Consider the following 22848-nt stretch of genomic DNA (forward strand, 5'->3'; position numbering starts at 1 on the left):
GCAATTTTCCGCAAATTTCAAGCTTACTTCTTTCGGAAATTTCTTCCCCCTTTTCAGTTTTGTCGATAATTTTTTCCTCAAAATGGAGGGCTAGGCCCTTTGCCCAAATCAAGAAAAAAAGCCCTGAGACTGTTACAATGCTGTAAGACTGCACAATCCTTTCATAGTCTGTATTCACCAGAAATACCTGCCCCACAAACTGATATTACTGAATTTCTCAGCCTGTCACTAACAACCAAAGCGTATTGTCCGATTTCAATTAAGTCTCCCATGGGACCAGACAGATTTTCAGACTGGGAATAAGAAGTTTATTCAATCAGACAGGGTCGTAAACTACTTTTCCAGAACAGTGAACACTGCCTTATGTCTAACAGGGTGAAATATTGCTCAAGAAATAATTTTGATTGATTGTTGTATATCATCCAATGAACAATGGTTTGAAGTTCTGATGCATGAAAATGAAAACATGAGAGTGTCAGCCAGACTGGTTTAACTCTTTACCACTTAGGTGCGTATTTTGACGCATTGGTTGTCCCTTAGAAAGTTACATTTTATTTAAGACCTTTCTTACTAGATTTAACTTTTAAAGACGTCCTTTCCAGCCCTAAGGCTTAGATACTGATGAGCAGCAAACAGCATAAAACCTCTCGCAGGCTGTTCTGGTTTTATGCTGTTTGCACATTGTCATTTTCACTTTGCTTCTTATGGGGGAAAGGGTTAAAATACACAAATGAGATAGACAAAGAATTCTTTATTCATTCAAAAAATACGCAACAATAATAATGCGAAAATTATCTGGATTCCAACATTTTAAACAGATGAATTTCACATCTGAAATAATGAAGTTCTATTGGTTACTTTTGTGTGCCCAGGTTTTGTATTTCTTTTTGGATTGGTGGTTAGTGCTTTTTTAACAGCTTTAAATTCGTTCTTTCTCTATATATGGCAAGGCTTTGTGTGAGTTAAAGGTTTGTCTTGAAATATATCATATACCAGGTTTTTACTGTGACAACGCTTTTGATTATCTGACTAAGTAATAGCTACCCTTAGTCTCCACTGATTGTAAATCTGTTGTAAGTGTCCAGATGAAGTTTGAAAGGCATGTACATGTTCACTTTGGCTTTGATATGCCCTTTGTCCAATAGTATAGCCAATAGATTCTATAACTATTGTTTGTGAGTATAATATTTTTGAGAAGTGGTAAAACTACAATACTTTGGCTGTGATCTGCGATTGCCTGCTTTGAAAAATCCCATGTAATAATGATTACTGTAAGTGAAGATGAAATTGGTCCAGTACCACAAAGTTATAACTGTGTAACTTGTATCATTTTGTTAAGTGACAACTCCAGTTCCCCAAAATGTGATAGTTTTGTCTCAAAGCACTGAGTGAGTTATTAAAGGCATGTTGGTTTTGACATTGAAGATAATAAGGTTTGTTCTTTATCAAAATGAATCTGTCAATTAAAGCTTGTTTTACAGCTAGGTTCCGTTTAGCTTTTGTAGCAATATTGGTAATATAAAAAAATCTGGTTATTTAACTCTTAAGTGGAAAAGTGATGAGTATTAAAGAAGTGCCCATTGTCCATTGATCTTTTTGTCGTTCAGTCACAATTTTGGGTCAGATACATGCAACTTGCCTTCAATGTAAAGGGCATTAAAATAATATGCACATTGCACAAGACATTTGTCACTCAACCGGGCGCAAGGTCATCGTCTTACTTCAATGTCAAAGGTTTTAACCCCAATGCTAGCGTCCTCTTTATGTCTCCTATACCCTTTGAAGGATTTTCAGGAACTTGGCTAACATGTTAAGTTATTAGCGAGGCTGTTTTCGGAGAAAACCCGAGCTATTGTCATAGCCAGCTTGTCCGCCGTCCGCCGTAGGCGTCGTGCTAAAACCTTAACATTGGCTCTAAAATCAAAGTGCTTCCACCTACAACTTTGAAACTTCATATGTAGATGCACCTTGATGAGTTCTACACGCCACACCCATTTTTGGGTCACTAGGTCAAAGGTCAAGGTCACTGTGACCTCTAATATCAAACTTTAACATAGGCTTTGAAATCAAAGTGCTTCCACCTACAACTTCGAAACTTCATACGTAGTTGCACCTTGATGAGTTCTACATGCCACACCCATTTTTGGGTCACTAGGTCAAAGGTCAAGGTCACTGTGACCTCTAATATAAAACTTTAACAAAAACCTTAACATTGCCTCTAAAATCAAAGTGCTTCCACCTACAACTTTGAAACTTCATATGTAGATGCACCTTGATGAGTTCTACACGCCACACCCATTTTGGGTCACTAGGTCAAAGGTCAAGGTCACTGTGACCTAAAACAAAAACAAAAAACAAAAAAAATTCTGACAAGCTTTCGCAGCTGAGCTTGGCACCCGTTATGCGGTGCTTTTGTTTTAGACAAAGTCATTCTCCTTACTCCTTCATACATCTAATGTTTGAAAGATTTTAATTAAACTTGGAAAACATCTTTTGGATTTTGAGACAATTTGAAAAAAATATTAGTCCTTTTTTGCTTCTTAAGGTCAAGGTCATATTGCAAGGTAATAGGTTTGAGCTTTCATTTTTGCGTCAGTTGTGAAACCTTTATGTTTACCTTTAAAGAATTTCATGAAACCTGGCAACAATCTTAAGTTCATTGAGATGTGATGAAGGCATAAAATAGTCATCCAGACTCAAGGTCAAGGCCCCACTTGAAGGTAAATAGTTTAGCCGAAATTCTTTGTATCTGTTGCATATTTTGTAAACCCATTGGAGAATTTTCATTAAAAAGAATGTCATTAATATGAAGTGGTCCAGAAATCATGTGAATACATGCTGGATTCAAATAGAGGTCACCAATTTAAGGTCAAAAGAATCTGGGCAGGGTATATGGATATTGCTTTGACTGCATTTATTGTTTTATTGTTTTTCCTTATAAATTGCATGCTTCTATTTTTGGGTATGTGTCTGTGCATTTTGTTAGAAGTTGAAACTGTTATAAAAAAGTGTTTGATTTCATACAAACATGTGAAACAAATTAGTTTTGTTAAATGTTTTTAAAATGTAAAATGCTTATGTGTTTCCTATTATTCCTGAGGTTGATATGTTTCTAAAGAATGTAATCACACATACTTGCAATAATTGAGTTAGACAAAGTTATGGTAAAAACATGTGATCCTTGTTCCCTGAAGTAATTCCCTGAAGAATTAAAATTTCTCTGATGTTTACCCTTCCCCCATAAGAAGCAAAGTGAAAATGGCTTTTGCAACCAGCATAAAACCAGAACAGCCTGCGAGTAGCTCGCGGTCTGTTCAGGTTTTATGCTGTTTGCTGCTCAATAGTATCTTAAGGTTGGAAATGAAGCTTTAAAAACTTCATTCTAGTAAAGAATTTTTTTAATTTAATTAGATTTTCAAGGGGACTACAAACGCGCCAAAGTGGGTATATAAGGCATAAAGGGTTAATTAAAAGAATAAGGTTCCACTTATGTTTCATACTCACGGGATTGCTTTGGCATCTTATCTGCTGCACACTCAGCCCAGCTGATTTTAAATGTCTTTTTGTTGATGCCATGTTGCAAGCGCCTCTGAGTGAACTTTACAAAACTAATTTTCCATTAAAAAGAGGCTTTTGTACGACTTAACAAGGACACATAACAATGAGACTTAACAATGCTTTCATTCCACAAGATCCTGATTCACTTTCACCAAAATGAATGATCTTTTGTAAGAAAAGTGCCTATTTTCTGCTACAATGGTGTTTCTGATGCTAATGAAATGAAGGAAATGAGAGGTTTAATTGCTATAGAAAGTTTTTCCTTAGATTGGGTGTTAGGCACAGTTTCAGAATTGATCAGGTTTTCGTTATTGGTTAATATGTGTGTATCTGAATTTTCCCCATGTATGGCGCGCTTCCATGTACAGCATGCACCCTGTATTTTTAATACTGAAATGAAGAAAAAAATATTTCATGCCAAGAAAAGAAGCGAATCGGACCCAAATGGCCACTCTTTCACAACTGTGCAATCAAATAATCCGGCTCATTGAACAGCTTAATTTTGTATTCAACAGAGAAAGCTTTAAATATGATAAGGAACATGGGTTGCATTGCACTATATTTTTTACAATTTTGTAATTTTCAAGCCACAATTTAACAGTCTTCATGTTTTTGGTGTAAATCTGTTGTACTAATTAATGTCATGCGAAAATAAAACTCATGTACATCATGTCATTCTTCCTCAAGGAAATCCTGGGCATTAAATTTGAATGCCAAATAAATACTTTGTAGTACATGGGAGACAACTCTCTGTATTGTTGGTTAAAAAATTGTAGTGCATTTTCATAAAAACTGTTTGATGCTGGATAAAAATACAAACTGTGTAGCGCATGGGAGACATCTCTTTTTTACTTTTGGTTAAAAATTGAAGTGCATTTTTGTATTTTTTTAGTTAAAAGTTGAGACTTTTTGTGTACCCCCCCCCCCCCCCCCCCCCCTATTTTTTATGCTGTATCTGAAGGGCTGAAGTAGTTGAGATGCCGTATTTTCCCTTGTATAGCGCGCTCCCATGTATAGCGAGCAGGCTGTTTTATTAATGCAAAAATGGAGAAAAAATATTTAAAGACAATAAAACCACCAAATCGGACGGAAAATGGCCACCATTTTACTATTGCACAATCCAATAATCTGGGGCATTGGAAAGCTTAATTAAGCATTAATTCATGCACTTCATGTAAAACATGAGAAAATAAGAATTCATGTACATCGTGTCATTCTTCCTCGGGGAAAGCATGGGCTTTAAATTTGAATGATGAATAAAAACTTTGTGGCGCATGGGAGACAGGGCTACAGTTGTTGAGATATGTCAGTATTGACGTAAAACTGTTCATCTATTATGTTGGACAAGTTGGGTTATTGTTTGTTCACTACATAGGCGTGAATGTGATGAACAATGAAGCCGCCAAAAACCTGGACCAAACTGGAAAACACTAGAGAAGTCCCTAATTCACACCTACAGTTACCTGCAAAAAAGACCAAATACCTTTACCAGTCCAATGTAAGCTGCCTAATTGGACCGAAAATGGCTGTAGAAAAGCACAAACACAGACAAATAAATGTTCGCACACTTTATTCAAACATTTTATTTTTTGTAAATAACTAATGCTACCCCGTTCATATCTGCCGTTACCGACTTTTTGTTGTTTCGACAACGGCCCCTTCAGTATGTAAGATTATAGGGTGTAGTTTTCTGGAATAAAAAAATGGCAGCTATTATGAATATTTACGATTATGAAATGAATTTCTTGCAGTTTAGCAGCCAGGATAGCGTTGGATCAATGTATAATGCGCACAAACTTTTTTATTTGAAATTAGGAGGTAAAAAACTGCGCGCTATACAAAGGAAAAAACGGTAGGTCAGTATTAACATTAAAATCTTTGTCTTTTATTTTGGACAAGTGTGGTTATTCGCACTCCACAGGGAATGATATGTACAATGAAGGTGCTCAAAGTCAGGAATAAACTTGAAAGCACCAAGAAGTCCCCGTACAAACTTAATGTTTCTCGCAAAAAAAGACCTAGTTCACACCTTGTTGAACCATGAATCCGTTATGTTGACAACAGTCCAACATAAGCTGCCAATAAAGACATGCACAAACAAATACAAAGAACTTTTTGTATATTTTATTCAAACATTTCTATTTTTGGTAAAATAAATGTTATGTCCCTGTTCATAAGTACACTTACAAGCTTTTATTTGTTCAGTCAACAGCCCTTACTGCCTGTTAGATAACAGGAAACAGTATCCTGGAATGAAAAAAGCTAGATAGATAGACTTTCATTATATTTATTTATGGTCAGGTAATGAATTTGTCTCAAATTAGCAGCCAGGCTAGCATTGTATCAATTTAAAACATGCATCAACTTTTTAATTTTAAAATTTGAGGTAAAACTGCACCATACATGATCAACTACGGTATTTACACAATTCTGAAATATATATAGTCAGGGACCAAATTTAACCTATAAAGGCACTTGCATTTTATTGCAAGTTGATTTTTTGTTTCACTTGCAAAATGACAAACTTACTCGCAATTTGGGATTTTTTATTATTTTTTTATATTTTAAACAATTCATTTATTGTTCCATATTGCTTAACATTGTGCATTATATGTTGGCTACTTAAAAAAGCGTACTCCTTGTAGGAACAAAAAAGTTATCTCAATAATTATAGGCATGGACGCACATTCAATATTCAGCAATTGTGACTTGAAACTCAAAATTGTTTAAAACAAGCTTTGATGATATTTGCCATTTACAAGGCTAAATGCAACCTTTTAAAATTGAAGCTTTAATTAGTTTCTTTGCTGTCTCATCGTGCTCGGACACCGGCCTCTTGAGAAAATTGTCCATGATTGATGAACGGTTTTGATCGTGCAGACAATAAGATTTTTAGAAAGTCGCGATCACCGAGACGCTTAGTAGTCGCAAGCGCCTGGCGAACCATAGCTCCTACCAGAGTAGCTTCCCTTGAATCTTACAACAACGACAAAAACAACAATGGTGGGCGAATGTGTTAATGCAATTTTTATAACACTTAAATCGTTTAATTTGATTTGAGTTTGATCTTGAAAATGGGAGTCGTGATTATAGAAAGTATTATTATCTCAAGGATTTATGGAAAAACAGGTTTGAGAAATCTGAAAAGATGGCAATATGAATGTCGCGTAATCGTTCATAGTTCATGGACGACACATAATTACTAGCAATGTTCATTATTCTTAAATTACTGGTGTGTAGCCTATCATTCGATATCTCGTCATGCGCATATTGCCAAGATGACAAGATTTGCATTAACTTCCATTTTCTCGTGTCACGCATGGGACAAGTCCGTCCCCCCTTATTTATGTTGGTTTCTCTGCATAATGTAGGATAAAATATTCAACAACACCATATATCAGTTTCTAGTCCAATTTAATGTCCAACATACTTAATATTTTCAGTTATACAAATACGTTGTGATTGCTACATGATTGTGTCTTTTCCCAACTGTCCACCTCTAGGTCTAAATGCTAACTGACTATTTCCCTCTAACATCTGCCCCGTGAAACTCAGTTATGAATCCCATTGGTCAGTGTTCTATACGTGCTTGTTGCTGATTGGTTGAATTACAAGCTAGGACTGGGTATGTACACGCTAATCAGCATTGTGATACAAATAAATAATGCAAATACAGCCTAAGGCTTGTGTCAACAGCATCGTTCCCCTTTGTTGTTAAACATACACCAGATCCAAATATTTAATCTTGTGACCGTCATGCATACTCGCCACTGATATACTTGTCAATATTTCGTACATAAAGAAAACCCAAATATTTCACCCAATTTCTCATCATTATTTGACATGAATACCAGCGAACAACTGCAACATCAAAACATGAGTCGTGTTCTGAAAAAACTGGGCATAATGCATGTGCGTAAAGTGTCGTCCCAGATTAGCCTGTGCAGTCTGCACAGGCTAATCAGGGACAACACTTTCCGCTTTTATGATATTTTAAGTTTCAAGGAAGTCCCTCCTTACCGAAAATCAAGTTTAGGCGGAAAGTGTCGTCCCTGATTAGCCTGTGCGGACTACAAAGGTTAATCTGGGACGACACTTTACGCACATGCATTATGCCCAGTTTTTTCAGAACACGACTCATGTTTTGATGTTGCAGTTGTTCGCTGGTATTCATATTGCCATCTTTGCTGATGTCACTGGCTCAGTGTTATATAATAAACAATGTTAATTAGCATCCTATACACAATTATGTTGATTGATGTGCCCTGCTATCAGATAGTTTAGTTTATGGTGTTTTATTAGGCTAGGAAAATGTGTTTAACACTTGATGGACATTTATTTTGATTAATTCTACAGTCTAGTATTTATTGCAAATAGTGTTAAGATATATGTTAAATAAATGAGTCAAGAGCTTCTTATTAGTTTTTCTTGGTCATATATGAAATTAAAATATTTAGTGTAAAGAACATTTTACCCTTCCTCCATAATAAGCAAAGTGAAAACGGCTTTTGCAACCAGCATTAAACCAGACTAGCCTGCAAGTAACTCAGTCTGTTCAGGATTTATGCTGTTTACTGCTCATCAGTAACGAAGGGTTGGAAATATAGCCTTTAAAACTTGAATGTAGTATGAAAGGAATTCAATTAAATGTAACTAACTTTTTGTTACTTTAAGGGACTACACATGCGTCAAAAAACATAATATCTATGTGGGAAAGGGTTGAAAACTAACAAGCATGGTTAGGTTTGGGATATTGATTCAAGCAGCCAATGTTGATTGATCAATAATGTTACAATCTTTATTGGGAAATGTATTATTCATTAAGTATGTTTAGGCTTGTCAGGCACATAATTAAATTAGTTACATCAAGAATTATACATATATAGAGCAGTTTAATTGCTTAAATTTTTAGTCTTTTGTTATAGGCGTTATTATATATACTACTCAAAATTTGCTAAGGATCACGTTTTATTTTCACATTATCTTCAATTTAATTTCATTTAATTTAAATTGTTATTTTGCAGGTTTTGAAATTAGAATGTGTGTTTTTTATTTTATTTTTATGTATTGATTTATCATTGATGCGTGATGCTGGCTGAATCTAGCTAGGGGTGAACTTCAAATTACACATACTTTAAAAAAGATCCTTAGCAAATTTTGAGTAGTATATATAAATCAGATGCATTGAAAGTCATGTATGAATGTTTTCTAGACCATATTGTGACAAGTCCTGCTGCTAAACAGATATGCATTTGTACAAGTAGAGTGTCAATGTTTGTGATTACTGGTTGAGCTATAATATAAGCCGCATATTGGCAGAACTGGTGTTATTGCATGTGCGTAACCATTCGTCCCAGAATAGCCTGTGCAGACCATACAATCTAATCAGGGACAACGCTTTCCCGCTTGTATGCAATTTTTTGTTTAAAGGAAGTCTCTTCTAAACGAAAAGCCAGTAAAGGTGGAAAGAGTTCTCCTTGATAAGCCCATGCAGACTGCAAGGCTAATCAGGGACTTCACTTTAATGCGCATGCATTAATTCTAGTTTTCCCAAAGAAGCTCATATAGTTGCTTGTCTTGTATTCATATAGTTGCTTGTCTTGTATTCATATAGTTGATTGTCTTGTATTCATATAGTTGCTTGTCTTGTATTCATATAGTTGCTTGTCTTGTATTCATATAGTTGCTTGTCTTGTATTCATATAGAATTGCTTGTCTTGTATTCATATAGTTGCTTGCCTTGTATTCATATAGTTGCTTGTCTTGTATTCATATAGTTGCTTGTCTTGTATTCATATAGTTGCTTGTCTTGTATTCATATAGTTGATTGTCTTGTATTCATATAGTTGCTTGTCTCGTATTCATTTAGTTGCTTGTCTTGTATTCCAGGGATTTCAATAGATTTAAAAAACCAGGAGTCAATGACCCCTGGACTGAAATTTTGAGGAGTCAAATTGAAAAATGCTGGGGTCAATTTTGAAGCACGTTAATTGTGTTTTTGTCTGTATTATTCAATTTTTTAAATAAAAACATGCTCCAAGAGTTACACAATATCTTAAAAAGTTATACTGCTTTATTAAATAAAAAAACCATGATACATAACACAACATATTGTAATGAATTGGTACACAAAGATAAGGACAAAATATCAAATATTTGTGCGAACAATATCGACTTTAAGTTTTTCAAAAACAAAACATGTTCATTTTACAACTTTTATTATTTCTATCACTATACTATGTTTATTTGTAAAAACAATAAATGCTCATTAAAATCTACTTCATCATTACACATTTAAGTAATTTAAGATATGTACCTGTAGCACCTTTTCATCACATATTTATCCTCGTTATATTATCATCATCCCTATGATAGCTTTTGTACAAAAACACAATCTAAATGCATGGAACATCTAGTATATCTATTACTGTTTATCCAAATACTATACATGTCGGAAATATGTACACTTAAGAATGCCTTACCAGTAGTAGTTTAACTTTAATAATCCAAATTTTCCTTGTTGTTATCTGGTTTAACAAACCTTATTTAATGTTTGTTAAATCCAGTTAATGCTATCTCCATTATTGAATCACCATTACTTGTAATTTGAATCGCCATTTTTGAATTGAACGCGGGTTTAATGTTAATTTACAATACGTCGGCCATTTACAATGTCGAAGGTCATGACATAGCAATTTAATTCTAATCGGATAATTTATATCTTATCGAGGAAATGTGTTTTCTTAATGTTTATGTGTAGTATTATGACTTGTTAGTATAAAAAAATGAACTGTGATTCCAGTTTATATAAGATGGGTGTTATTCGTAATTATCGGTGGATTAAGAAACTGACAAAACTCGATGGACTTAATAGTGGATCTACGTAATTAATAGACCTTTGATCAATTTAGTTTGAATATGAATAATTCATAGAGTTGCTTGTCTTGTATTCATATAGTTGCTTGTTTTGTATTCATATAGTTGCTTGTCTTGTCATATAGTGGCTTGTTTTGTATTCATATAGTGGCTTGTCTAGTATTCATATATTTGCTTGTCTTGTATTCATACAGTTGCTTGTCTTGTATTCATACAGTTTCTTGTCTTGTATTCATATAGTTTCTTGTCTTGTATTTACATAGTTGCTTGTCTTGTATTCATATAGTTGCTTGTCTTGTATTCATATAGGTGCTTGTCTTGTATTCATATAGGTGCTTGTCTTGTATTTTCAGATGATTGTTATCTGGCACTGTGATGTTGCCCCTCCTAGCTCCAACCGATGGCCTGCTGATCTGGGGGTGCCCGTTCTTGTGAAAACAAGGAATATTAAGGTATGTCAACGTTTCACTGTAAAACTGTGCCCCTATCTATAGGTTAAATGTGTTTCCTGATACCATAATTTCAATTGATGTGTATTAATTATAAAAACACTGTTGAGTGATTTAGTTGACATAGTTGAAAGCTATGTGGAGTAGTTATACTTTATTTTTTCAATTCATGACAAGGACATTTGGGACCCTCTGCAGGCCTTTCACATGTTTAACATATGTACATGCCACACTCCTTAAAGAAGATGATAGGCCAAAAATGACATCAAACATGTTAACACAGCTGGAAAGGCGATAGTTTAATAAATAATTATAAGAAAATATATAAAATTAAAGCATTCTCACAAATACATTGCTGCTACAGGCTGATGGTAGTTTTACAAGATAACAAATATTCTTATTGTTTTAAACACAGATTATTCTGTAATTGGTCCCCTTAAAACCAACTTCAGGTAAAATATGATTATTGAAAAAACCAATATTTATGATGTTTCAAACTTGTTCACAAATAATTGTTTTATCTGAAACAAAATATTGAAATGTGTCAGGTGTTTGAATAACAGAGCAATTTATAGGCATATACAGGTGTTGAGAATAAATTATGTTTGAAGTATTTAAACATTTTAATAACAAGGTCTAGGCTTTGTTTAGAATAGAAAATCTTGCATGCAGTTTTTTCTCTTTTGTTGTTTTTCATCCATACATGCCATACGTCCCGATCTCGGCGGGACAGTCCAGCTTTTGGGCCCTTTGTCCCGCCGTCCCGATATGAGACGATTTGTCCCGACATTCGTAAAAAACGATGTAAGGTCTATAGGTTCCCAATAAAATTCGCTATTCAAGCTCTGTTTCGCTAACACTTACCCCCGCTAATCCCTTAATTGCCCCCAATTAACAATCCGATTCTACTTATCGTGTGTACCAGTGTTGTTTATGACACCTTATCAGCGATTTATCGGCTAATTATTGATTTCATCAGGCATTCACACCATGGTGGTTTTCAAGATAGTGGTCGCTTATTGCGATCGATAGTTGTATTATAATGAAATAAATGTTGAAAATGTGTTTATTTTTGTATTTGTTTGAAACGGTTTACAAAACAATTGTTTTGTAAAATTAACTCTACGTCATTAATGAGTCTTTTACATTCAATGTTTAGTTCATAAATAGCGGGACAATCCGAATGTGCAATATACCAAAATCGCAACAAACAGTCCAATAAGTGATACCAATATTGTAATTGTAATAAAAACAACGAGGTGCTATGCATGACAGTTTGACCTACTCCAATTCAGCTAAAAACCACGAGGTGCTATGTATGACAGTTTGACCCTACTCCAATTAAGCCGCGACAATTGACAAGTTACAAACTGCGCATGAATACATGCTTAAAAAAACATCGCAAAAAACAGTAAAAGTGGTACCCATCTTGTCTTGTGTTATTGTAATAAAAACAACGTGTTGTTATTCATGACAGTTTGACACTACCCCAATACAGCGCCTGACAATTCACAATTCAGTTTAATATGTGTATATAAGAAGAAAACAAAATATGATTTTTAACATTAGAGAAAAATAATTCGAGTAAAGCATCCATAGACTTCTTTTGTCCTTTTGTTTTTGTTGGTGTAAAAACTGTTGAGGCGTTGTTGACAGTTAAAATGAACACAAAGACGGTTTGCTTCCACCAAAAACCTACCTCGGATATGTGTACGGCCCCGCATTCTGTGTGTAACTGATGTAACTGTTCGGTAGATAGTTTACTGTAACCCGTACTTTCAGTGTACTGGATAGCCTCCCCTGCGTTAATGTTTGCCATTGAAATTAATATAATGAGTATTGTTGTCGTAATGTTCTAGATTTTGTACTCTAAAAAGATGAATATTATCTTCGTTGAATATTATCTTCGTTGTTTGCTATTGTATTATGTTATAAAACTGTTATTTTTATTTTTTAGATTCCATGCTTCATATCAGATGTTTTATGTCTTGAATAAAAGTATCAAGAGTATTTGTTAGTACTATACTGACTACAGAGTACAGCAAAGGTGGAATGATAAATCGTTTTAGGTGTCCCGCTTTTTGGTCAAATGTCCCGACAATTTTTTATGAAATGTCCCGCTTTGGACCTAAATAATTATGGCATGTATGTTTCATCACACCTATCAAAGTCCTTAAATCTTTATTTATTAGTGGTTTGATAGCTTTGATCCTCCGATGACTCCAGTATTTAATTTTCAAATGGTTTTTAGATTGTAATCAGTTGACAGTTAACTCAATTTTGTCTCAATTATTTTCAAAGGCTGTCATTTTTGCAATGCATTATACAGTTTTATTTCCCCATTAATGGTTAAGGTTCAATTGCCAAAGATCTTTAGTGATTTACTTGGTAACAGTCAAAACAACCTGAACGGATTGAAAAGTTTGAAACATTGGAAAATATTGTTGAATACTTTATTTCAGACGATAGGTTCCAGGTTCTATCCCTACCAAGAGATTGAGACGGACGCAGTGTTCAGTTTTGACGAGGATTGCATTCTAACTACTGATGAGGTGGGTGGGGTACTGGTCAAATTGTTATTACCAGAGGTGTCAAAGTTCAGGATTATTCCTGAAATTAGGATTTTGGCCCTTAAGGACCAATTTTGATATTGATATAAATCAGAGGATTTTTTCTGGAATTTTAAGATTATTGTCACAAAATGTTATCTTAAACACATATAATTTTACTTTGACATATTGTTTACAAAGTTATAAACACTAGTTAACAAAGTTACATGAATTATTAACCCTTTTTTGCTCTGGCCCCCAAACGATAGGCTTATTTTCAGGATTTTAGATTTTGGCCAATTGACACCCCTGTATTACTCGGCACATTTGAGCCGCTATCCTTGAAAGCACAGCTTAATGCTTGTGAGTAAAGTATCGTCTCTGATTAGCCTGTGAAGTCTGCACAGGCTTATCAGGGATGACCCTTCCAACTTTTTGGGATTTTTTGTTCAAATAAAGTCTCTTTGCAAAAATCCAGTGTAGGTGGACAGTGTCGTTCCTGCTTAACCTGTGCACATTTCACAGAAAAATCTGGGAGGAAACTTTACACACCCGCATTAAAACTTGTTTTCCCAGAGCAAAGCACATTTATAGTTCTGGCAATCTGCCTCTAAAGGAAAAAGCAAAGTTGATTGTATTTGATTTGATTGTATTTGTATTTGATTGTATTAAGCGTTTACATAATATGTCATGTTATTTGAAATTTTATGTAGAACACTGAAACCATTATTCTGGGGGAAATTTACAATTGACTTTGTATACAAATGTGATCAATTTATGCGGAATATGCCAGAAAATGAAAACCAATAGCTTTGGTAACAGAACTAGGAAACAATAATGTGCAAAAAGGCAAAGAGTGTTTCAGTAAAATGAAATGATTTATTATTTTTCCACAAACTTGAAAGATTTAAACAAAACTGCAATTTAAATATATTGAATAACCGATAAATATTGGAATGTTAACATTTAAATCTTTCTTCCAGATCTTAAATGATAATTTCAAAATCATGAATGTCTGTTTCAGTTTAGTTTATTTTTATTTATTTGTACTTGTGGTGGAGATGAAATGGCAATCATATGCATGTCTCCGACAGAATCTAAAAACATTTTTTTTTATGTGCATGCCATGTGCAAACTTGAGCAGTTGGTATGTGTTGATTTTGAAATTTACTTTCTCCAGCTGAAATTAAAACTGCACGGATAAACAGTCTGGAGATCATTAATAGATTTAACAGCATAATGTCTGAGTTTGAGCAGAAAGCCATTAAAATACCTGCATTGCCAGCAGTTTGTTATTGCTTCAAGTTCATATAGATATAATTACTGTTGGAGCGGTTAATTATACTAAAAAAACTTAATTAAAAAAACTGAATTGGCATGTGTATTTACAGGTAGATAATTATGATCAATTAATTATTGACTTTATTTGTAAAGTTAGCGTTTAAATTGAAGTGATTAATTGATTTTGTTTTGGCTAAACCAAAAACATTGTTGAGAATTTATGCTGGTGTTAATGGCTGTTACCATGAGGATGGTGATACAAATATTGTTATTATGGTAACAAACATTTTTTTAATAATGAAGATGATGAAGTTGATGATGATTATGATGATATTTAAGATGATGATGATGTTTTTAACTAGTGACCGTGTGATGTCCGGCGTCCGTATGTGCGTTTGTGTTTGTGTGTGTGTGCGTCCGTCCGTCAACAATTTGTTTGTGTAGACAGTAGAGTTCACAGTTTTCATCCAATCTTTATGAAATTTGGTCAGAATGTTTATCTTGATGAAATCTGGGTTGGGATTGTATTTGGGTCATCTGGGGTCAAAAACTAGGTCACTAGGTCAAAAACTAGGTCACATAATAGGTCAAATTAATAATACAAAAACCTTGTGTAGACAATAGAAGTCGCAGTTTTATCCAATCTTTATGAAATTTGGTCAGAATCTTGATGAAATCTTGGTTGGGATTGTATTTTGGTCATCTGGGGTCAAAAAATAGGTCACTAGGTAAAGAACTAGGTCAAATAATAGAAAAATCTTGTGTAGACAGTAGAGGTCACAGTTTTCATCTAATCTTTATGAAATTTGGTCAGAATGTTTATCTTAATGAAATCTGGGTTGGGATTGTATTTGGGTCATCTGGGGTTAAAAACTAGGTCACTAGGTCAAAAACTAGGTCAAATAATAGAAAAACATTGTGTGGACAGTAGAGGTCACAGTTTTCATCCAATCTTTATGAAATTTGGTCAGAATGTTAATCTTGATAAAATCTGGGTTGGGATTGTATTTGGGTTATCTGGGGTCAAAAACTAGGTCACTAGGTCAAAAACTAGGTCAAATAATAGAAAAGCCTTGTGTAGACAATACAGGTTGCAGATTTCATCCAAACTTTATGAAATTTGTACAGAATGTTTATCTTGATAAAATCTGGTTTGGGATTGTATTTGGGTCATCTGAGGCCAAAAACTAGGTCACTAGGTCAAATAATAGAATAAACGTCAACAATTTGTTTGTGTAGACAGTAGAGGTCACAGTTTTCATCCAATCTTTATGAAATTTGGTCAGAATGTTTATCTTGATGAAATCAGAGTTGGGATTGTATGTGGGTCATCCAGGGTCAAAAATTAGGTCACTAGGTCAAAAACTAGGTCACTAGGTCAAAAGCTAGGTCACTAGGTCAAATAATAGAAAAACATTGTATAGACAATAGAGGTCACAGTTTTCATCCAATCTTTATGAAATTTGGTCAGAATGTTTATCTTGGTGAAATCTGGGTTGGGATTGCATTTGGGTCATCTGGGATCAAAAACTAGGTCACTAGGTCAAATAATAGAAAAACCTTGTGTAGACAATAGAGGTTAGTTTTCATCCAATCTTTATAAAATTTGATCAGAATGTTTATCTTGATGAAATCTGGGTTGGGATTGTATTTGGGTCACCTGGGGTCAAAAACTAGGTCACTAGATCAAATAATAGAAAAACCTTGTGTAAACAATAGAGGTCACAGTGTTCATCTAATCTTTATGAAATTTGGTCAAAATTGTTTATCTTGATGAAATCTGGGTTGGGATTGTATTTGGTTAGTCAGGTGAGCGATTCAGGGCCATCATGGCCCTCTTGTTTAAGATGATGATGATGCTAAAGATTATGATGATGATGGTAAAGATTACAAAAATTAAAACTGCAATCATTATGCAAAGGTGATAAATCGCCTCATCTGATTGCACTTATTATGAGCAAATGCCGTTTTTTGGTAAGTGAAATAATCAAATACGCAATCTGTTAATTTTCCCTTTTCAGATTGACTTTGCCCTGAGCGTGTGGCGTGAATTCCCAGAGAGGATTGTGGGATACCCAGCTAGGAGTCACCACTGGGACGAGTCTAAGAAGAGATGGAGCTACTCTTCACGGTGGAGTAACGAATACTCTATGGTGTTGACTGGAGCAGCCATCTATCATAGGTACAAACATTAATACAAGGGAATAGCTTCAGTTCTACCAACATGATTCATGGATTACTTTTCCAGTCCGTTTCTCAAAGATTGTTTGTCTCCAGCGCATATATTAACCAAACAATGCTTATACTAGAGTCTAAACATTAAGAATAATCTTTCAATTAGAAAATCAAGAATCGCTTTAATTTTGTGTCAAACTTGTCATTAAACACCTCTATGTATTTCTTTATGAAGGACAATTTATTGCCGCCATTGGCATCAATGGAAGCACATGTACATATTCAAAGTAAGACATGCTTTCTTGATTCTAAGTCTATTCTTAAGTCTAAGGTTGAGTTAGAGTATACTGGCCAATATCTAAAGGCAAATTCTTAGGAACATTCCACTTTACAGTACTGATAATTCCTATAAAACAGACTTAAGTGTCTATAAGTGCAATGCTCCCTATTTACTAGAGTTTAAATAAATAGGTTTAAATGAAAGGATTTAATATACTTTTATTGGATTGCGCAATCATTTGCATGTATTTACGACAATAATGTAAACCACATTGTGTCATTGGGACTAGAATATTTCAAGTTCAATGCCTACAAGTGTAGTTGCCCTTATTAGGGTTTTCTCATGTTACGTATCTTTTAAAAAGGTTTTATAGGAAATAAGTTATGTTTCTAAATGTTTGTTATGTTCCTCTTTAGGTACTACAACTACCTGTACACATACGGCCTGTCACCCAGACTTACAAACACTGTCGACGACGCTCAGAACTGTGAAGACATCCTCCTAAACTTCCTCGTCAGTCATGTGACCAAACTTCCACCAATCAAAGTGACCCAAAGGAAACAGTATCGGGAGGCCTTGCTTCCTAACAGCTCTAAAACTATGCCTTGGACGGACGCTTTCCACTTCGCTCAACGCCAAATCTGCATTGACACTTTTGCAAACATTTTCGGCTACATGCCACTGATTCGCTCCAAGACCAGAATGGACCCTATACTTTTTAAAGACCCGGTATCAAATTTGCGGAAAAAGTACAAACAGATAGAACTTGTGAATACTTGACAGAAGGCTACTCTGTAGTGGGGCTAGGTTACTGCTCAAACTGTTAACAGCTTTATATAGCAATCCTTAGATTTAGCCCGACATTTACATTTATATACATAAATAATGCAACATATAAAGGTTATATCTGTTTCAATCAAAGAATTGGGTATGATACAAGTGGTGCAGATATATGTCCTGGGATGTGACATTGCTGCAGACACTTAGCTTAATCAGGGATAATAGGAGTCAACCTGTAAACTTACAGAAAACTTGCAGTTTACACTCCTATGCCAATGGCCCATAGTTTTATAGCTTTAAAACTTTGTCTAATACACTACAATATCCTTTTTTAATGTTTTTTATCAGAAACTATGTAGTCGTAATTACATGTATTTACAATAGGCTAACAAAAAGGTTTAAGCCAAAGAATGTAAGTTGGAAAAGTATTTCTCTTGCACTTGCTTAAAATTTAACTTCAAATTTGTTAACTAATTTGTGTTATTTATGATGTGTACGGTACTTCATTCAAAAAATAAACAAAATATTTCCCCTCTTTTACTTTATGCATGTCAAGGTCTGTTGGTTTACTTATGTCTTATAGTTTTCATTCACTTTCTGCAGCTGTAGCCCTTGAATTATTTAAAGTTTCTGCAGTTGTGGCCCTACAATTGTTTAAGTTTCTACAGTTGTGGCCCTTGCATTATTTAAGTTTCTGCAGTTGTGGACCTTAAATTATTTTAAGTTTATGCAGCTGTATTTCTTGAATTATTTAAAGTTTCTGCAGTTGTGGCCCTTGAATTATTTGAGTTTCTGCAGGTGTGGCCCTTGAATTAGTTTAAGTTTCTGCAGTAGTGGCCCTTGAATTATTTAAAGTTTTTGCAGTTGTGGCCCTTGAATTATTTCAGTTATCTGCAGTTGTGGCCCTTGAAGTTTCTGCAGTTTCAGAAGCATTTTAAAGATTGCTTTTAATCTTAGCCTAAAGGGGTCGTGACTGTTTTATTTTAAATACAGCTCTTGTTTGATTTTGAGACAAGTCTGTGATGTAGTTTTTTAATGTAGAGAATGTTATATAGTCGATGTTTGCATTAATAATTAGTGCGAATGATGGTACATATGTACATACATGTACACACAATAATGAATTGTGCACACAACCGAACAATGAACAATTTAATATTTTAGGTACCTGATTTTGAATGTGTTTTATTTGTACATACATGTTTTACATGAGAGCTTTCAAATGTGGCTTTATGTTCAATGTACCCAGTACTTATGTGTGCATCATTAACAGTAACTGTTGTACATTGTGTCTACAATGCAGGTTGTAGATAACCAGGTTGTAGACCAAAAGGTATATTGTCCAGGTTGCATCATCATTATTGTTTATTTCCATAAACTTACATTTGCTTACAAAAATATTTTACTACTAAAATATGTACCAAAACTCAGTCGTGCAGAGAATGTAAGTGTATTTTAAAGTATGTATGCAACCATTATTTTATTTTTATTTTTGGCTCCTGAATGCTGTGTATTTTTTTCTGTGTCCTTGTGAGTGAATGAGTACTGTGTATAACACATGCGTGATTGGCCAATTATTATTGTATTTTAAGATTAAATCTACTGGTACTTTAATTTATATTTTAATTATATGGTCGCCATGACTACAACAATTCTTAATCTCAGACTTAGTCTATCTTAACAAATAGACAAATGAGAATGGTTTTTACTTTTTAGAATTTATATTCACTGGTTGACAATTTTTTTAATTTTGAATTCTGACCACTGTTACATCTTAGTATTGATTTCCATTGTTGGAATGATTCGAAGTAAAATATTGACTTACGAGAACGCATGTAACATTTTAAGAATTAATTTCCATTGGTGGAATGTTTCAAAGTAAAAAATTGACCAATGAGAACGCATGTAACATTTTTAGAATTGATTTCATTGGTTGAATTTACCAGATTATGACTAAGACTGAGCATAACAATGTTCATAGTCATGTGGTGTCGTGTAAGAGAGATGCTATTAACAAACTTTGTATATTTTATGTATTTTAAATTATTTGCTTATTCAAACTTTTGTTTGCAATCATAATGAAAAAGTTATAAATGATGAAAGCAATGAACAATGTCATTCATCTTCATTGCATGTTTTTATCAAATATGTATAGAAACAATAAATTGTAAAAATATTGTATAAGTATATTTGCGTTGTATCTTGGCATTTAAAGCGTGGTATGACCTATAACTACAGAAATTTCTATTTGTTACTCGTCTTAAAATATCATGCTTCATTCATTGATAATAACGTCCTTCATTCATTCTTAGTTTCTATATGTTTGCAAATAATATTTTCACTGTTATAGGTGTGTACCACAAATTATACTCAATGTTTTGAGCTGAGCTGTGGGAAAACAGGGCTTAATGCATGTGGGTAAAGTATTGTTCCAGATTAGCCTGAACATGCCACACAGGCTAACAAGGGAAGACTTTTTCTGCTTTAATGGATTTGTTTGTTTCAAGGAAGTCTCTTCTAAACAAAAAGCCAGTTAAGGCTGAAAGTGTCGCACTGTACAGACTTTATAACCCTTTGCATGCTGGGAAATTTGTCGTCTGCTAAAACGTAGTCTGCTTAATTTCTTAAATAAGCATTTTCTTCGATTTTTTTTCAAAGAATACTATCAGAATAGCAAACAGTTTGGATCCAGATGAAACGCCACGTTCTGTGGCGTCTCATCTGGATCCAAACTGTTTGCAAAGGCCTTCAAAATTCGGTTCCCGCACTGAAAGAGATAATCTGGGACCACACTGGACACACATGCATTAAGCCCCATTTTCCAAGAATAATGCTCATTAAAAGTTTATGAAACGTAAAATAATAGCATTACCAGAAGGTAAATCATCAAAAAAGGTATAAGGGTTCTGCTAGGGGGGTATAGATTGATGGAAAACAGTTAGTTGAAATGTATAACAGTAATTTATTGAAAGTCCAAGAAATTGATGAGGAATTGTTCAAATAGTGTTTTATTCTGTTTCAATATAACGAGTCCAAAAATATATGTAAATCTATAGATGGATTAAAGTTTTAAGCATATATATAAACACGGAATCCAGTCCTTTAAAAGGTTGTCCAACATAAATTAAACCAAAAACTAAGTGTTCTGTATTTGTAAAATCTTGATTTCAGTATTTTAACATTTCTTTTACCCATACATACTGAAATTCAAAAGACAGTCCTTCTGAAAAATGATTGCCCAGGATGTTGCAAAGCCCAGTGGGACACTAGCAAGGACAAGAGTACCTTGCTATTTTCCTTACAGATAATTATTGGCCTTATTAACCCGGCAAAAAGGCGGAGAGAGATCAATTTTGGTGTTGTCGGTCAAGGTGTACAGATAAATTAGAAGAAGTGCCACGTACAAGAACGAAAACGCTACACTTTCTTAAATAAGAGTTATTGCCTTTTGTTGCTTTTGTATGATGTAACATTTTAAGATACTAAACACGATTTCAAAATGAAACTTATTGGCTGTATAGATAGTTAGAAAAGGCACAAACCTACAAATAACCTTTTCTTTTAGTTCTGCATTCATCAATCTACATAATATATTTAGCAGAAAATATCAATTCAACGCATTTGCTTGCCTTAAAGGGGCCTTTTCACAGATTTTGGCATTTTTTAACTTATTCATTAAATGCTTTATATTGATAAATGTAAACATTGGATCGTAAAAGCTCCAGTAAAAAATCAAGAATAAAATTAAAAAAAGGAAAAGAACATTGCCCGGACCAGGTTTCGAACCAGTGACCCCTGGAGTCCTGCCAGAGTCCTGAAGTAAAAACGCTTTAGCCTACTGAGCTATTCCGCCGAGTACATATTCATGAAGTATTTTATACCTTATATAAGCAATCTTCGTAGTTTCACAAAATTTAACGACAAAAACAGAACTCTCCAAATTATTCAATCGTTTCGCGTTGCAACGCTTTATAATTTTTAGGTTTTAAAATCGTCAAAAGATGCATATAATGGCTATATTAGACCATGGTAAATGTTCAGTATTACTGTTTCCTCACAAATATCATAACTAACACGAAAATTTGCGAATCTGAAACAACTTTTTTCAATTTTGTCAATTTACCAAAGCGTGAAAAGATCCCTTTAAATGTTTTTGTTGTTGTCTTTATACAATAATACACTAGTGTTAATGCCATATTTATCATTTGATCTTCCTCTTTTGTCTTTTATGCAACACAGATATGTTAAAAGCCATGTCATAATTTTTTCTTGATTACAAACAGATTTATACATATTAAACTGCTTCAAGTCTTTTGGAAATTGCATATTGACATATCCAAAACAGAGTGTTTTTTTCCAAATTCCAAGTTGTATTAATTATGTAACTTAAACCATGACAGTGCAAGAAATGTACAACAAATGTTGTAGTAAAAAACATACTTCAGTAATGTAAGAATGTTTTAATTTCCAGCTAATTTGAAGCAATATTTGTTTTTAAATATGTGTTATGAAGTTACATTTAAAACTGTGGATTTGTATGCTTGCTGTAATTAACTGTTACTGTTAGTCTGTTACATTTGTTCTATGAATATGGTTTCAAGATGCATAATTCAGATGATACTGTGTGTATTTTATAGACTGCTATTGGTTGTATTTTGTATATGAGAATGAAATGTACTAAGTTTACCTTATCTTGATCAAATTAAACTGCTATAAGCAAAGAGTTTGTTATAGGTTTTGTTATTCTTTTCAAAAAAACAAACAAAAGTTAATTCTTGTTGTTCAGTAGGAATGCATTCCTTGATGATTCCAATAAAAAAAAATCTTTATTGATATAAGAATTTCATTAATAAAATAAGCATACATGCCTTTGCAATTGCGGCGAAATTAGTAACTTTTA

General features: G+C 33.9%; 1 protein-coding gene and 1 long non-coding RNA gene across 2 annotated transcripts in view; both read left to right on the forward strand.

The window, feature by feature from the left end:
• LOC127857791 (exostosin-1-like) overlaps positions 1–22674 on the forward strand; it is a 112333-nt gene extending 89659 nt beyond the window's left edge. The window contains exons 6-9 of the mRNA XM_052394457.1: positions 10788–10886; positions 13346–13435; positions 16735–16895; positions 17585–22674. Coding sequence (XP_052250417.1) covers positions 10788–10886; positions 13346–13435; positions 16735–16895; positions 17585–17948 — 714 coding nt within the window. The 3' untranslated portion in view covers positions 17949–22674. The remainder of the gene's footprint in view (positions 1–10787; positions 10887–13345; positions 13436–16734; positions 16896–17584) is intronic.
• On the forward strand, positions 13473–16716 carry LOC127857804 (uncharacterized). Its single transcript, XR_008038641.1, has 2 exons — positions 13473–15287; positions 15454–16716. It is a non-coding gene; the product is annotated as an uncharacterized LOC127857804 (long non-coding RNA).
• Positions 22675–22848: the final 174 nt, after the last annotated feature.

Source organism: Dreissena polymorpha, chromosome 14 (assembly GCF_020536995.1).
Source record: "Dreissena polymorpha isolate Duluth1 chromosome 14, UMN_Dpol_1.0, whole genome shotgun sequence".
NCBI lineage: Eukaryota > Metazoa > Mollusca > Bivalvia > Myida > Dreissenidae > Dreissena > Dreissena polymorpha.